Source organism: Opisthorchis viverrini, assembly GCF_000715545.1.
Source record: "Opisthorchis viverrini unplaced genomic scaffold opera_v5_25, whole genome shotgun sequence".
In the NCBI taxonomy this organism is placed as follows: domain Eukaryota; kingdom Metazoa; phylum Platyhelminthes; class Trematoda; order Opisthorchiida; family Opisthorchiidae; genus Opisthorchis; species Opisthorchis viverrini.
The window spans coordinates 1,747,652-1,766,408 of NW_008751681.1; the positions used below are offsets into that span (position 1 = coordinate 1,747,652).

The 18,757-nt window shown below is 44.9% G+C and overlaps 2 protein-coding genes across 2 annotated transcripts in view; one reads left to right on the forward strand and one right to left on the reverse strand.

Moving 5' to 3' along the window:
• Positions 1–18,757, reverse strand: part of T265_02157 (hypothetical protein) — a gene marked incomplete at both ends in the record, with an annotated part of 78,588 nt that overhangs the window by 22,948 nt on the left and 36,883 nt on the right. The gene's annotated exons all lie outside the window — the stretch shown is intronic.
• Positions 1–18,757, forward strand: part of T265_02159 (hypothetical protein) — a gene marked incomplete at both ends in the record, with an annotated part of 100,159 nt that overhangs the window by 15,132 nt on the left and 66,270 nt on the right. The window contains one exon of the mRNA XM_009166333.1: positions 2,073–5,030. Within this exon, the coding sequence (XP_009164597.1) occupies positions 2,073–5,030 (2,958 nt within the window). The remainder of the gene's footprint in view (positions 1–2,072; positions 5,031–18,757) is intronic.

Consider the following 18,757-nt stretch of genomic DNA (forward strand, 5'->3'; position numbering starts at 1 on the left):
ATATATATATATATATATATATATATATTGAACAGGAATAGGTTTCATGCTGAAAATACCGCCAGATGGATGAAGCTTTGTCCCCGGTCTTTTGACAGTGAAACACATGTTACTGGTCAGTATTGGGTAAACGAATCACTTTGCTCAACGAAACTATTTCATGCTGAAAATACCGCCTCGTAGATGAAGCTTTGTCCCCGGTCTTTTGACAGTGAAACACATGTTACTGGTCAGTATTGGGTAAACGAATCACTTTGCTCAAACCGCGAAACTATTGTCCGTACTTGATAGTCCAGAGTACGCAAACCAATTGACTAAACAGCTAGAAACACGTTCATCCATTCTTTGAAAGACGCCGGTACACTCGTTCAATGTGAGCGTTACCTAGCTGCAGGTAGACCGACAGGCAAGGTGAGCGGCAGGAAGGTAAGTTCCTTGCAATCAGTGAGTTTTGAAGTCACTGCAATTTTGCCAGCGTTCCCTCTGATAAAACAATTTAGGTAGTTCAAGGTGTTCTGCATAGTTGATCCTGACTGCGAGTGATAATGTACAGTAAGCAGACAGAAAAAAATTAATCTTTATAACAAGCAGACGGAAACAAGGCACCTTTTGTACGACTGATTGATTCCGTTTTGTTTGCTGTGTGAAGTGAAATTGGCGGAGTTTCGCCCATTGGAAACAAGCCATGACGTGCTAAAGGATTGTTAGCATATGGTTGGTTGCAACTCACATCAATCTGTCATTCAGTGCCACGACATTCCAGTACTTTCACCGATGATTCCGCGTGAAATTCTATTGATCTCCGAAAAACGTCTGTGCATCCCCAGGTCGAACTGGGCAACCTGGCAGTATCTTAGCCCTTCGGGTAGCATAGCAGCTTTGCACCGGTGTTTCAACTCCGCTGGTTTTTCGTTGAACAAAGCACACGGTTATGTTGACTGTCAGGTGTGATGCGTGACGAAAGTATCGTTCAGCTGTAGCATCTTTTCAGTGCCTAACTGCCATGCCACCCGAAGGTTGCACGAAGGCTGGGATACTGCCAGGTCGCCCAAGCCTAGACAGGGAAAGTCGAGAGGCAGGGGTCGGGTTCGAACCATGGACCTTCCGGTCAGTAAATTCGCGCTCTGACCACTTGGGCCATCTCGCCCCGTGACAAAAGTACGGGAAATCAGTGAAACGTGGGCTCAGTTACTCATAGAAAAATGATATACCAAAGAAATCATCTCCTTCCGGGACTAGAGATGATCCGACATTCGTTTGTCAAAGCCTTTGTCAAAATGAGATTTTTATTGGAAATTGCCTGCAAAGGGAGACCAAGCACTTAATATAAAAGGTGCTATCTGCTCGAACTTTACGGACAGTTGCTCTTAGCTTGAGGAGCCCCGGGGTAAATTGTTGAGTGGCGCAGCCACGGATGTCAATCTCAATGTCGTGTTGAAGTGACACTTGTGCATGTCGTAATTTGATTCAGACTATCGAGCCTGGAATATTTTCTTCCTCAGCGAGGTGGCTTTGAGAGAACAGCCTTCTGCTATCACAAACTGGGTGTCCGGATTACTAAAAGCCTACAAATGATTGTAATGCTTTGTTACAGGTCCTGTGGCGATAAACCACAGCCGCTGGCTATGGTACTAATCGCTGCTCGTTGACGTAACCGTAGCTCAATGAAAGGTGCTCATGATACACTAATTAGCCATGAGTTTTTTTTTAAATTTTTTCATTGCCTTTAAATCGATGCATAAATGGATTCTTAGATTCTTAAACGATTCTCTCTTCGTTTTGAACGAAATTTCTGACCGAACAATACCTCGAATTAACAGGCAGTTTACGTCATTTAAATGCTGCACCCGTACATGTTTAACAGGAATTAACAACCCATCCGAGTTCCACTTCTTTCCTCATGAATTTCCTCGTGAATTTCCGGTTTGGCTTTCACGTTTCCTATTTTCGAATTATTAGTAATGTGCTCATACCAGTGCACATTCTGATTGGTCACTATCAACCAATCCATTTGCCTTCTTTCTCGTCAACATGCGATTCATTTCACCGTCTATCGCTTTCACTTTTTTCAGAATCTGAAAAGAAATACCACTGTCAATGGCCAAATTGTCAGCGACGATTTTGCAGTGAGGAAACCTTGAATCTGCACTATCGGAAACATACTGGTGAAAAACCCTTCAATTGCGCCCTCTGCCCATTCAGCTGCTACAATAAGCCGAGTCTAAATGAACACTACCGACTACAACATGCAAAAGATGCCAATGTAGAAGGGCCGTACAAGACATTCAGCCCACAATTTAGCAGCCCTCAACGACTATCTGTGAGCAGCTTTGGTATGGGTGCTCATGTCGAGGGAAACAATGCAATCCAGGGTAGAACCTCCACTCCTGTTCCTGTGGTGCGGCATCGAATGGCTGATATTCTGGAATCTTGTGGGCCACAGCCTCCGGGACCGTTGGATGCCGAAATCAATGGAATTCTCGACAGTCTAGATAAAGAGTCAGACCTTCCGGACCTTTTCAACTCTGGTACTTTTGACTTTGAACATTCTAACCAGGAAGCGCCGCCATTTCGAAATCACAATCATCCTTCTGCAACTAGCCATTTGTCACCAACTCACGAACGCGGTGTTGGACATTCCTCAGGTGGTCACGACTTCCTCTTACACAACAGGACTGAGGCAGTCAATGGTCCTACTTCTTCTGGTGATCCGTCGTTGACAACCATACTAACCACCGTGCTCACAGAACTACAACAGGCTGAGGCATCAGGATCGGTAGAGGAATTCGAACGTGCCAAAACTAACGCTGTTAATTCCCTTCCAACTTTTAGCACGGGCACAAGACTGGGTGAACAGATCGATTCAATAATGGATGACATTTTGGATGCCATCATGAACCAACCATTTCAGGTGACGCGATCAATGTTTTTCTCCTCCAAGTCATTCACTAGAGACGAATCTCACATGATTGAGTCACTGGAGCAGCAACTACTAGCCGATACACCCCTTATTGCCCCGACGCCACCGCGGAGGCGTGGGAGACGACCGAAACTCCAACAACAACTTCAGCCTTTTCTTGAACGCATCTTTTCACTTGAAAGTAGTACAGCTGAGGCAATGTCGGCTCATCTGGTTAACGTTGCCCAACAGGAACGCAACGCAACATTTTATAGCAGCTTCTATCAACCCGTAGGTTTCCCTCGGAGCCGGGGTCGCGGACGAGGATGTCGTCCCCGTGGTGGCACTGGTCGACCTTTATCCCTGACGCTGCGTCTTCTTTCTGACGATACTGCATCGCGTGCTGGCCAGGGAGTTTATCGGGCTCAAGGCATGGGTGTTCGTGGAGCGCTGGTCAACAGACGAATTCGAGGTGGAATTCGAGGAAGATATCGTATTGAACGCCCCTCATCCAGTCTGGCACACTCATTCCCACCAACGTCCGACGACAGTACTGGGCTCCCGGGAGTAAATATGGCGTCGCATCTGTCCCCTTCAACAATATCTCGACAAAATGAAACCCGTCAAATCACCTCCGCCCATGGAAGCAACCTTAGGTCCACTAACCTCTATGCAGAAAACTGTTCCTCTCCGCATGATGAGATGCATGATGCTTCCATGCAGCTTCGAGCGATAAGAAAATCTGCCGATTCTGACGAGGAACTTGATGAACTAGAAGAGGCAGATGAATGTGATGAAGATGTTTCGAATGTTGGGTACAACCTACCCGAAACGAAAACGAACTCAGAGTCCCATATCAGGCAAGCTAATGTTGACGTGTGTTCTGAAATGAATCGAAACAAGATGTCCAACTCTAGCTCATATCAGAGGGAAAAAGAATCTGTTAACCAAGATGCATTAGGTGAAATGCTAGAAGACCTGGGTGTGATTGTTAAACGCATCGGTGAGCGCGCTGCGGCCCGAAACCAGCCACATGCACAAGACAGTCCTATGTACAACCAGCCGCTCAACCTTGCTGAATATGCCGGCGGAGATAGGCAGTCCGATTGTTCCGTCGCCTCTTTGCTTCTGGGCGCAACCAAAACGACGAGGACACGAACGGATAACCACGTCCCCTCTGTTCAACTTCCTTCCATGGCAGCACTAGCCTCAGGTAGTGTGGGAACTCCTGCAAGTACTGGTGGCAGTACACCTGGGTGTCCACCAAACGCAGATTTTCATTCGCACTCCCCGCGCTTATCCTCATCCAGTCATCCTCAACATCCATCCTCCGTTCCTGGATCCCGACTGTCTAATCAGTCAAACACTCCTTTATCGGATCTGAATGCCAGCAACATTGAGAGTACCACGCCAGGTCCGCAAAACCAATCCGTTTCTCCAAATGACTACAAAACACAACCAGCCGAGTATCAAAGGTCCGCTCCTATGTGGTCATGCGAATCAATGTGCTGTCCAACCACTCGCGAGAATTGCCTCATCTCCCCCGAACAAGTTGATCCTAACGGGACCTATTCTCCTATGGCACCCGGATCTGTCAGTGCTGGTACACACATGTACAATAAGGAGGAAAATGCTGACACTACACAATCCTATCACCCAACTGATTTGAGTACAAGAATGCTTAGCTATGACCCGGACCAGCGTTCACCAATGTCACCGAAACTCCATCCAAATCTTGCTGATACTGAACGAGCCACTTTGCAAACCAAACCCGGCGTGTTCCAGCCTTACCCCGTGCATTTTTCTTCTGATTCTACTGCAATGGGTTCCCTTATGTCCGCTGTTGAAGCAGTAGATCATTTGCGGTCCCTATCTGCGCTTGGGGCCAAGTACACTGCGTCTCTCAGTCGAAACGAAGATGAGAAATCCGGACAGTCGTATTCGCAGTTCCGGCTCCCTGGTTATCAGTACACCGGACAGCGCCAACAACCCAATGTCGCATCACCACCACCACCGTCCCATCGCATGGACTCAACTTCCCCTGCAGCTGCGCATGGTCAACCTCAGCATTATTTGACCGACATGTTTACCTCGTCCCACATGCCGTCCGCTTTGAACAACTTACTTTGCCGTAAGTTTCTCGCTTATTTCGAGTTTTTTTTTTGCGAGTATATTGGTCGAATGACAACTATTCGGTCCATACCTGTCATGCACCATTGAAGCATACAACAAGACATAGGTACTGTACTCTTGACTTCCCCTGTCTAGGCTTGGGCAACTTGGCATTATCCTAGCCCTCGTGCTTTCTTCGGGTGACATGGCAGCTAGGCACCGGAAAGGCGTTACAGCTGAACGATTTATTTATTCATCTTTAGGTACTATCAACCTGTCCAAGTTCAGAATGGAACAGTCCAGAAACCATGGTCGGGTTTGACCCACTGATCTTCCAGTCATTAGCTTCGCATCCTAATTGCCGAACTATCTCAATTTTCTATATAATGCTATCTCCATTGTAAGCTTATGTTCAGGTTTCTGGGAAGAAATCGTCTAACCCTAAATGCTAAGTTGTCTGGACTTTTGTCGCACAGAGCCATACAGAGGAAAGTCTAATCATCAAGCTTATAACTCACGAGCAAGCAGTACTAGGTCATACACATTCCAGAAGTTATCAACTAACCTCTTCCGCAGCCTCCGTACAAAACTAGTTACTGACAGTTTCGGGCCAACTGGCTGCATATTTCTATCAGATTGTCTTGCGAAGACAAATACGAGTTGTTTACTGAGGCAAATATGCGTGTCATCTTGAAAAGCTTCACCCGAGGAAGTGACCTGAACAAATGACTATCCAGGGGAATTGACTTGTCTTCATAGAAACCAGTGCGCTTCCGTCCTCGTCTGGGATGGTGCACACACCAGGTATAGTTATTGGATGAGTGCATAATTAAACGCTGGTTGTCTGTCGGGTCGCGTACGGTGCATGCTTAGTAGTGCAGTATCTATTGTGGAAGCCAACTCTCGCTGTTCATTCTGTCATATGAAGTGATCCCCGGTATGAGGAACTGTTAAGTGGAAACTGGCGTTTTGTTCTCTTCTGACGATGAACTCTCTTTTGGGTTATTTTGTATGGTTCAGGATCAGGTACCCAGGCCATGGGAAAGCTACCCGAACGTTGTATGAACTTCAGTGGATTATTAATTAAAGAAAATATTCAGTTGTCGTTGACTGAGTTTGTTTCCCGATGAAGCTTGGATATTATATATATATATATATATATATATATATATATATATGTTTTCAGTCTTTTCGATAGAATACCTATTTCTCCTCAGGATAGTGGAAACTCTTCGACAGCCGACGACCAGTTTCATTCTTCTTGGCGCTCATCAGGTACAGTGGTCAAAACAGTTAGCGGTCGAGAATGAGTTTCCATCTCAAGTTCAAGTAGTTGGAAGGTCACACTCCCGATCTTTTACAACTCCGGCTTTATTCACCCCTGCAGGATTTGTGTCCTAAATGCCGTTCGGCCATACAATTGCAGAAAAGAAGCGCTGCTGAAATAAACTCTGATTCGGAGTACTATTTTCCTCTACATTATGTCACCAAGAGCTTGTCTCTCGGTAACTTCGCAGCGTAGTATGAGTTAGCCAGCTACAGCTCGAGATAGCTCAGTCCTTTAGACGTAAACTCACTGACCAGGAGATCCATGATTGCAACCCAACCTCAGCATCTCGCCTGCTCCTGTCTGGACTTGGATATCCTGTCAGTACCTCAGCTCCCGTGATTGTTTCGGGTGGCATGGAAGCTGGGCACCGAGAGGGTGTCACAGCTGAACGATTGTTATTTATAGCTGGTACAGCGTGTCCCCAATGTAGTATTTGATACCGAATCAGAATAGCTGGAGCAGCAGATGAGCCTTATCGAGTTAGGATAGTTGAGATGTGTGCTGAGCCTTCCAAATCACTGTCTACCAATGGGCGTTCTTCATTCGGGGCCCTGGCTGACACAAATATCGTACTATAACATAGCAAAGAGAAGTGAAAGTGGTGACTCTCGAATAGGAGCTTTGCATGACTTTCTCACCTTCCTAACTTCCAAATTTTTGGAAGCCTTACAGAACATAGGGCGTAACAGGCCCCAGTGGTGATCACGCTGTCACTTCTTGGGTGGATTGACAAGCCAACTTTCATCTCTTACTATGCAACTGTTTTGTGCTGAGTGATGTTCGCAAAGGAAAGCTATTCAACCCTATCGATGGCGTGTTGTTCTGACATGATGTTCCAACGTATGTGCACCTAGGTTATTTTCGCACTAATTCTCCATTTCTCTCCTCCAACCTCTAAAGAATAAATAATAATATTAGTCGTTCAGCTGCAACACCCTTTCGGTGCCTAGCTGCCATGCTACCCGAAGGAAGCACGAGGGCTGGGATACTGCCAGGTTGCCCAGACCAAGACAGGGGAAGTCGAGAGGCCGAGGTCGGGTTCGGACCACGGAACTTCCGGTCAGTAAATTCGCGCTCTAACCACTTGAGACATCTTGCTCAGCCTTCAATAGAGCTTGTTTCCTAATGGTCGCGTGCTTGTTGTTCTCTTGTGTTTGTTGGATGTTGTTTCTATCCCCATTAGCATGGGAATTGACGGATCGTTAGTTTTAAAGCCTCCAGACACATTACTTTAGAGCGGTATGAAGAACAATTTGGATTAGAAATCAGCATTCGAGACCAGGGCGTGGGTTAATATCCCACACATTCATGTCCAGCGTACTCTTGACGATGTTTACCTAATTGAAGTTGCCTTAGAATTTCTCAGCTGACCGACATCGCTCATAAGCTGACTTTGCTGAAGCTTTGTCCGATCGATTGATCGAGCCGAATTTCTCGTCAAAGTCACTGGGTCGTAATTTCCTGATCGATAGGCTTGTCGATCAGCAAATGACCTTTACACACCAGGTCTCCACATTCAACTTGCAATTATGTAGAAGGAATAGCCGCTGTTTCACCAAACTGGTTAAACCTATCGCGCATGCTTTCCATTATCCGACGGTCCAATTTGCGACCTTAAGAACAATCGAAGTGGACTGAAAGCAGTCGCGAATTAGATACTTCAGAAAATAAATTGTTTGATTCCAGAGAGCATTTTGAGTGCCCCCTAGTCGTTGGGTCGTACTTCCGATCGGTACCACCTGTCCTCCGTTTACATACCTGTAGTCCCAACAACATGGTTCATCTTCAAAATTTACATTCTATCTTTGTTAAAATCTAAATCTCGTCACTAGAGGCAAATTAGAACAACATATGGAGATGCATCCATAATCTTCATGCAATCTTCCCTCATTCCTACTGAACTCTGCTTACCCCTGTTTCTCACTCCTGGGAAAACTGACGACTTTTGCCATTAGAGAACGCTGTACTTCGTTTTTTTCTTGGAGAACCAACCGTGAAATCGTGCGGTGAAATTACCTTTCTTCGACGAATACTGTCTCAACGTTCAATCAGGTGGCTTAGCTAATTGGTTCTCCTTCCGCCTCAAATCCCAACCAACCTCGTAACCTAGTCACTTGACCTGGCGAAGCTTTTGTCTCAAAAGCGAAACGTTGCCCTGCAATAGATCTGCTGACTGTTACCAAACTTTTCCGAAAACTGTTTCAACGTGTTTGATTCACCTGCGGTCATCATTTAATTTCAAACAAGTTCGAGATCGACCGTCGGTTGTCGTTCTCCAGATAACTAACACTGCAGTTTGTTGAAATGTTGCTGACAGAAAAACCGAACCATGTTATAAAACATGCGGGGGAAAACGATCTCACATTCATTGCCTGCCTCCTACAACAAAGCCAAGTCTTTTAAAGTACATTCTCTGAAGGATGTCTGCTCTCACACACAGACAACTTTCAGAGAAAGTAAAGCGAATAACCCCCTTCACAGGGAGGTGGTCCCGAATGGTTTTTTGTTTCAAAAAGCTCGAACTAGTGTGGAACACGACTCATCCTCCTTAACCCTCATGCTAATCTGTCTTTTCGGAGAATATATTGGCTCAGTTTCCTTGATCATTCTGTTATCTTGCTCACGATGATCGTTTTGAAGTCTCCTCAACCCAACCGACCCCAGATTGCTGCTCTGTCCCACTTCCGACCAAAGGCGTATTCCAAAACCTTTGTTTCATCGTAGAATACCCGTAAAATATCAAATGTAGATGTGAATCAATTTGCTCTTTAGAAATTAACCCACGCCTTGTCTGACTTACACATATACGTCGACCTTGCGCGTCGACTTTAAAATCAGATTTCTTTTTAAGGTTGTGACAACGATTCTTCAAGGTCATCTTGATCAGATTCATCTGGCTCGTATACTAATTTGAATACTAATGTGCCAGTCCTATATTCTCTGAATCGAACTAGTTGTCGCTGTGTTCGGTGCCCATTGTCAGCAGCTTGCAAAAATTTGATCCGTTTTTGAGCAGCCGACCAAAATGTATGAATGACACTTCTGTAAGCGTTATTTTACCTGGCGGACCGTTTGGAACAATTCGAGATTTTTTCCGAAGTTCACGGAGCGGGTGATCTGCCCTGTTGATTCGTCCCTTATAGAAATGAGCCAGTGGTCACTTTTTACGACTGTTACCTCATCTATTCAAACCATATCTGTTTGTTCATCGTAGTATTTTTGCCTGGGTGCATCTCATCGATAGCCCTTAGAACTGTAGGGTTCTGGTATGTTGTACTAGAAGCATCGGTATATGGTATTCTCCCGAGCGAGACCTGGAAATATGGAATTTTAAGAAACCGAATAGACCAATGGACCTCAGTTCAAAACTTCATCTTTTACAGCTAAGGTAATGATGAATAACGTGATTTCGGATCTTTCAGCGATGATTGGTGAAGTGCTTATTGTAAGCTCCTACCGAGAGACTCCGCTAGACACAGGCTTTGCAAGCTGAACCCCACTGGCAACTTGCGAAGTTACTGTCGACTGAATTTTTGTTAGGTTCTAAAGTACACTGTTCACCGATGAAATCTCACACAAGCCATTCACCGTTGGTATGCACGAGAGAATGCTGCAGAATTCCTCAAGGCTTTGAGCATATATATGATTGTTTTGTTCAGTGATTGCTTCACTGGGAACCTTTCGAGACTCTGTCTAGCATGACAGCTCGTACTTTGGCCTACGGTGCTTGTCCATCATATGCGTCGATCGAACTGTTCAGTCCAACTTTTTCTGTGGCAGTAGCTTATTGTTCTTCTAAGCTGTTTTGGAGTGAATTTTTACATCGACACGAACCAAAAATTTGAGTAGGCTTGTTGATCTTCGTTCTAAAATCAAAATCACGCTCAAGAGGGGAACAACGGCATGGTTCTTCGGCTAATTTAAAGAAACTAAGATGTTTCTTCGCCTATTTTAGGCTTGAGCTAGCTCAGTAGCTACGGTACGGAAGGTCCGTCGTTCGAACCCGACCCAAGCATTTCAACTGTCCTTGATCGTATCTCAGCCCCCGTGCTTCCTCAGGGTAGTGTGACAGCTAGGCACCGAAGGGATGCTATAGCTTAACAACTAGTAACTCCATAGATTGATCTTTCAGTGTAGCTGTGCGTGACCCTATGACGACTGTCTACAGTTAAGACACTTGCCAAAAACATATGTTCTTAGGAAGTCTGGTTGAAGTCCTCGTTTTTAAACTGCCTGAAATTTCTTATTTTTACTATCCAAGAAGGAAAACGTAATGCAGACGTTCTAAATGTTTTTTTACATCGGAATCCGAAGCCTGATTCTTTGTTGATCAGTCCCCATTTTGTTTTCAACGAAACCAATAGCTCAGGGCGTATTACGGCTGGTAATTTCTTCGGTAACACCCTCAACACAAGCAATCCAGTTCTCGTACACCTTAGACAGATTTCTTCTGGTCAGTGAATACATAACATTTCTTGTCCAAGAGGCACCCTCAGGGCACTGTTCTGCCAAAGACTCCACCATGACACCTCGTCTCCAACGGGGATTTTGCGAAATTGTTGTATCCGGAATGGACAGAATACACGCCCATGGGTTGCCTAGGTATGAAACGTTGCATGATACCACGACTGATAAACTCAGTTCATCCAATGAACAAAGCATGGTACAGCTGCTGTACATGTTCCCCAGTCCTGAACGGATTCTAATCTCACCCACTGCCGATGTTATGCCAGGAAATTGAGCAGCTTTCCCGATTTGCAACACAGAATCAGTTGGTTTGGTTGAGACATTCTTGTCGTTTTTTATGGATCTGAGAAACAGCGTCCATTGCTTTACTCCACGAATGAGGAGAAAGGACAGTGCGTTTAGTGTGCTCCTGGCCATGTTGTATTTCGGGTAGGAGCAGTGTAGAAGTCATCTGCCAGTCACCATACAACAGGTCAAGGTAGTCCTCTTAGAGTCATGTGGCGTTGCGTCACTGTGCACTTTCTACTCCAGAGGTAGGTGACAACAACGTGTTTTGAAACTGCATGCAGTACTTAACTAGGTACAGCATGCTGTAGCAACCAGATCGCTTGGTGAGTATGGTGGACATTTCAGGAGCTGAGACCTTTGAAAATAATAATAAGACATACATAGAACTTTTATTGTTAGAGAACCAGATTCGCATCGTGAGATGTCATTTTGATCACCGCCTGGCCGTTAGATCATACATGCATTGGATAAGGGGTGACAGGTACGCAGGATTTCAAACGTCGCCTCGTATACATGAAGAGGCTGTTGTGTCGCACCACGATTTTTCGGTACCCCATATGTTGACTGTATTTTAAACCGTTTACTAACGCTATGCGTTTTCTTCTGCAATGACTAGTTCCTAAGTGTCCTCATCCACGTGAAATGAAGCCTACATTTTTGCACATCGCGCTTCAGGTTTGATATTGGAGGGCAAGAGCAAGCGTTTATTTTCAAAACACTGAAATCCAGTTGAACTGTCGGTGAAATAGGGTTTCGCGGTTTTTTCTGTCTCGCTCTTATTCTGATGATGGCGCAGTTCGACCTTTTAACACTTTGACCTTGCCAAAGTGGCATCCCCAATCGGGCCGTAATCCGTTGAATTGGTTACCGCTTGATGATTGTGATCGTTCTATTTAAATCCTGCGCCATCTAATCTGTAAATTCGCTTCGCTTATCTAGATGTGACAAACGTAGAAGGCACAAACGAATATCGATTAACAGAGTGACAAATCCAAGCAGTTGGCTCGGAGATTCTGTAAACAGAGTCCATGACCGATCAGATCAAGTGTTTGCCACCCCATGCTCTACCCGGCTGGTTCAGCGTGTCTGAGCATACTGTGTGAAAGATTTCTTGACGCGCTCAAAAAAAAACACTTATCAGAAAACAACATTTTTGTGGCGAGTCTCCCAATACAACTTGCTAAACAAATACTATTAGAATTACTTACAATGCTTCTCAACCCAATGTCCTATAGATGCAAGTAGATAGGTATTCTCCTGATGAAAACAGTTCTCGATGCATATCGATAGGAGGTATCTGGTTCGTGAACAGCTGTAGCACCCTTTCGGTGCCCAGCTTCCAGGGCATCCAAAGGAACCACGAGGTTTAAGATACTGCCAGGTTGCTAAAGAGCAATCAGGATCCTGAGATTGGATTCGAACCAGGGCCCTTGCGGTCAGTGAGTTTGCGCCTTAACCACTGTGCTATCTCGAAGGCAATCAGTGACTGTGTAGCCATTCATTCAGACTCTGACCATTCAGATGTTTGAAATCCTTTGCTTGGATTGCCACTTTCAGTCGAGTTTCGAACTTATACCACTCAGTCTGCACGCTAAATCCTCAATATCACCTTGTTCTTTACAAGAACCCATGTAATGCGCTTGAGCGCGCGTTGATACAATTTCGTTCATGCAGTGGTGATTGGCCGTCTTCATTTTAGGATAGTTATTAGACCGCTGTCTACCATTCATATGACCACACCATACCATTCATATGACTATTCATTGTCCAATTTAGTTGACCAGTTTTACTTACGAAACACCTATTGGTTAACAAAGAGAACCATTGCTTGCATTTCGGCATACAATCTAAATAGCAATAACAAACAATCAGCAAACTTTCCTCATCCGTTTGCGGTAAATCATTATTAGCGAAGTGGTCGTGGAAAAACTCTAAACTAACACTTCTGTGTATGAAACAACGTTCCCTTGGTAATGCTCAAGATCGAGTCCGAATCTTACCTTTTACCAAATAGAACGTTTCTCCAGCTAGCACTTTACCAAACGCCCCCTCTAAGCACCTTCAAAAGCATGTTGCCTTCATTCTGATGTATGGAAAAGGAGACCATGATCATCAGAGCGATGATCTAGGCTCTTTAGTACGTGTCTACATCAGACTTCCTAGTGCTTACCCCTGTAGTATCGCAGCAGTAACGGCTGAGCTGTGGTCGTAATTTCTCTCCACAATAGTTCTCATATTCTCTACTGGCTCCTAGTGACCCAAGTGATAAGTTGACGTAGAAAAAATATAATAATTGTTCAGCTGTAACACCCTTTCGGTGCCTAGCTGCCGTGCCACCCAAGGGAAGCACGAAGGATGGGATACTGCCTGGTTGCCCCATTATAGACAAAGGAATTCGTCATGCAGAGGTCGGGTTCGAACCACGAACGTCCCGGTCAGTAAATTCACGCTCTAACCACTGAGCCGTCTCGCTCCGATAATTTAACATCCAGTCGGAGGATCTGTCATGATAACGCATATACATTTGTCTCAGTTGATACGGAGATAAGTGCACCGTAACTAAGCTGTCGTAGGAGTTTTATGTTGCTTCCTCCCCCTACCCATTCATATCGATGTAACATTTCGGTATCTTCCATTTCCAAAATCAGTGACTCCACCTGGCGTCTCGCTCTGTAGCTGTTGCGTCTAGTTACCCTTCTTCAGTCCTTGTGTGCACATCTCAACTAGTTTGCTCCGTAGTTAAGCTCATCTTTTGGGTACAGTTGTGAATGCCTCGAGCCATGATTGTCCCATTTGTCAGTTTTCCTTGGCCAACATTTCGGACGTTCCACCCAATTAGCATTACCCAAAACGAAGGTTTTGAATAATTCGCTTTTGGCCTCACCTAACACAGTTTGTCTCTCCATCCAGGACGGTCTACCTCGTACCTCTCCGCTATGTCCGCTCAGGCAGTTTGCATTCAATATAGATAAGAATTAGTCGATGCAGTACTTTTTTCACGCAAAAGCCTCGTCATCCGTTTTCCTTCAGAAGCAAGTGTTGGGACGAGTAGTCAAGCAGCTATCATCCAGCTAGTCTACTCAAAACCAAAGAAATCAGTGATACAACTCATTACTTTTTTCGACCATATGCGGCAGCAAAATCTATTTTCATTTGTGAAATGGAGACCGAGAACGCGAGATCTCACAGGTTTGATTCGGCCTCCCTTGTCTTATTGTTTTACGGCTTAGCTATGACTACTCCTCAATGTGATCCTGGACAGCGGGATTTTCATTATTTTTCCATTACCAGTTAGTGGTTTCACTGATTTTATGTCATTTTATGTTAGTTAATTACTCGCAGCACTAGTAGGTGGTCAACACGGTTTGCGGTTCTGTCAGTACTCATACTACTGGTCTGTGACGATCGATTAGTGTTGCCAAAATGCGAATCAACACGTGATTACGGCACCGCCACTTGGCATCTGTGTTGCCATGACAGTTGCAGCAACCAGCCATCAGGTGACAGCTTCTTACGCGTCTGCTGAGTACCAATGTGCTCTGTAACCGAATGTAACGTTATTTGTCTACAAGACCAAATTCAACAGTAGGTATTCCGTCCGGCCTACACTATATTTTACCCGACTTAGCCTTTGCCCATGCCCCTCATTTCTGTTACAGGTAGAAGCGAATTACGGTTTATAGTCACTTGCTTGTTTGAACACCACATCAGCATTCGCCTCGGTATGGTCTTCTACTGGGAGGATGGATTTTCTACTTATGTATTTCCTCTGATCCTATTTCAGCGATACTTCAGTCGCTTATTTCACTGGCTCCTGCATTTATAGCTGCTCACTTATGTCCACATGGCGGAGTGAAGTATCACGTCGCCGGAACGCGACTTCTTTGGCTGTCCATAGACATCGCATTCCGGTAAACCCAAATCCACACGCCTTATCGCATAATGTGACGTATGCCTTTGAAGCAGTTGTAATACGACTGCTTCACATCCTCAATGCGTGCCCTAACCTCCCTCCCACTCCATCACCCGCCGCCAGACATCCTCGAAACCCCCGTCCCTTTAATCCTTTCCAATCAAGCCGAGTGCAACCGTAATTGCTTGAGTGCTGTGTACGGTGACGTTCCTGCAAAGTCTGTGTTTCCCGACGGGGGCCACTTGGACTCCTTCACTGTCAAGATCATTTTCGAGGTCTGAACACAGGCCACTTTGTTTCCGAATTATTATGGCACCATCATTCCATCGAACCGCTATGTCCTCTCAGGCGGTTTGCATTCACTATCGATGGGAATAAGCCGATGTAGTACTCTTTTTCACATGTTGCGTTTTGTTAGACTATGGAAGCCTGCTTCGTGGTTTCGCCGTTTCGGTCCACACATGGTCCTTTTAAAGGAATTTTACATCTGTTCTAACGGGGATCTTGAAGACTTCAGAGTCGGTTCTTTTAAAAGGGATCTCTATGTGAGAAGACTCATAAGGTACTATTTATTTATAGGTAAAATGCCGGGCGTTGTATCCTTAGAGGCTTCCTCCGTAGTTTTCAAAATCGGCCCACTACATAGAACCACATGTCTCGTATTCATTGACCCCTCCATCTTTGGAGCTAATACCACTGTCGAACTCTCAATCGAGTTTCAAAATCTGGTGTTTTTTTTAGCAAATTCGTACCTTTAGGTCCAAACAACTGGGAAAGGGAAAATGTTAATCGGATCCTGTTTTATTTAAAGTCGTTTTGGAACCAGTGTCCCAATCACAGTGATACCCTCAATGGTAACTTTTACAATGAGGTTGAAACAGCGTTCCTCGTCAACCATGATGTAGTGTGAACCCTCTTTTCCTTGCCAGGAAATCCCTCTCTCTCCCTGTTACCTTCTGTTCGAAGCAACTAACGTAATTTTTCACCTTCTCTGGTCTCCGTGTTGAAAACAATGGCCGTTTATCAACTTTGTGATCTCAAATGTTTCCGAATCTCCTTTAAAAAGCGTCGGATAACTCATGATTAACTCTACTGACACTATTCGTCACTTCAAAGAACCACCTTTGGGGTATCCTATGATATCTCGATGAGTCGTTTTCTTGTGGTAGGGACCGGCTTGTGGGCTTTGTGCGCTCAAGTAGTGAAATGTTAGTCTAATCCAGATACTTTTTCCGGTGTGTGCGGTGAAACTTTTACTTTTCGTCTCAGCTGAAAGCTCGAGATACTCGGTACGCTTGTAATGAATAATCTGCGTAGTTCCCGATGAATGAGCTATTTTTCTGGGCCTAGCCAAGTTCGAACAAGAATCGTAAAATGAAAAAGTAATGTCAAACTCCTATCTTCTCGAGTGATCACCTGATGGAGTCAGCCGAAATTGCCCCGTCCTACGGGTGTGAGCTTCAAAAAGGACTGAAAGTTCGAAAATAAGTAGCTTGTTCGCAAATGCCGTGTCCTCCGCAGTTGCAACGACAGAATGACAGCAACCACAATGGCACTGATAGGGAACTTGACAAATATTGAGCTGTTGTACGTTACCGTATCCTTTCCACAACGTTACAAACTCTAGTCCGTACTTTATCTATGTTGTTCCACTGAACCGTGCCGACTGAATCACCAGCCAATCCAAGTTGTGCACAGTCGATTCAATTCTGCTGATATGGTGGTGATTTTAACTGTCCACCAGTGACCATCGATCGGCAGCAAAGGGCGTCTCCGGTGTAGTTTTTCCTCTTAGGGCGTAAGTCACCTACATTGAAAACACAAAGGTATATCCTCACCGGTCCCGGAGGGATTGTTCTTCCTCGAGTAGGCGTGATCAAGCAAATTTTGTGCCGTTGGAATCATCTTCTCAACGGAGTTTCGTCTTGGGAGTTCTGCTGTACATTGTTAGTAAAATTTAGCCCAGTTTTTCAGCTGAATATAGTATTCGGATCTGCTATGTGCGTCAGGTTTTGTTTTTTTTTCAGTTCCCTGTACTTCTATGCATCAGTTGAACTGCTTTTTTATGATACTTTTCACACCCTTCGTCTGTATTTCACTTACTGTCACCTCTCTCTCCCGTGCCGCACATTCGTTTCTGAGGTTCTCGTTAACTTTCCCACCGTTTCCAACCTTCCTCACACATATATATTTAGTGTTTTTGAAAAGCTATTAGCGTGATCAGCTTATCGGACCGGGTTTTACGGATAATGAAAGCACTGTGTGGAAGTACCTTCCTCCCATGCCCACTCTTGTGTATTATGGGTCCACAATCCTGTAATTGTGTCCAGATACCACTCGGTTTGAAGCCACATAGATTCTGATGTAATAGACAGAACGCCCGTCAGTGACTTGTTTCTGCATGGTTGCCTTAGGAAGAGGTGCTTCTTAACTACCGGAGAAGGTGTCTTGTCATTTTTTGAGGATATGTCTGCGCTTCAGTCTCGCTGTTCAAATGAAACTACATGATGTGTTGTACTGCGCAGCTTACGAATAGCGTACTAATCGTTCAGCTGTAGCACCCTTTCGGTGCCTTACTGCGATGCCACCCGAATAGCATACTACCAAGGCCTTGATATTTGTAATTCTTCCCTAAAGTCATGGAGAAGCTTCCTTTCCACGGTCATGTTTCTGGGATGAATGCGTCTCCACAATACTTTGAAATGGCTTTCAACCCCACAATTCTGACTGATCTCATCGAGGGTTGGATTTCCTGCATAAAGTCCCTCTATATGTGGTTCAAGAATAACTGTGGATACGCCATTTTGCCAAACTGCCCTGAGTATATAACCTAAGGGTGAACGACCGTGGATATTCTATCTACGTTCTAGGACCTATGAATCGGTCGTCTAATGACTAGCAACGACAACTATTCTGTCTTGACGCTGCTCTCTTGAAGCAAGCCCACCATACCTGTCACAGACAAGCACAATCGAAAATCCAGGTGGCTTTGAAACACGAACTCCCTATCGCTTTGCGCCCTCTAAAACACTCTGTATTAGGTTACTCACAACTCCTCGTTTGGACCGACTTCGTACAGCGAGAATTACACATAACCCAAATAAACCGGCTAATCGATATCTAAATGTCCCTACAACCCTCTCACTAGGTTTTGTCGATAACTGCTCCAAGCTGTTCCAGCCGTATACAGCTGCTACCTCAGAGGTCACTCCCTTGAATTCTGCTCCAATGCTAAGCTCTTTTCAAAATGACCTCTCTTGGTCAGTCTGTTTGATGCAGTAATTGTCTCGTTGACTTGGTTAAGATGTAGGTACAGTACTGGTTTACCTGATTGAGCGAAGATGAACAACTATGATAAGGCCCCGACCAGGAATCAAATTTTATCGGTTACCTACATCGGTGCACGATAGCCGAACAACTGACGATCATATGCAGTTGAAGCACATTACCAACTTCGGCGCCCACTTGTTCGTCATGCAACGACATGTAGCGTGATGTTAAGAAAGACTCATTATTGTCGTGGGGAAACCGGCGTTTGCCTACAATATTAAGCTGATCGTTTCGGCAGTTGGATTGCTCCTGGACATTTCCAAGAGTGAGTTAGTTCTCACAGAACCGAATGAGGTGAATCACTTCAATTGGGGCCCTTCTGGAATGGGTGGCTGTATTCGGAAACCTGTGAACTGTTTATACCCTCCACTTCATACGCTACATAAATATACGTGGTTTTTACTTAAACAAGAAACTG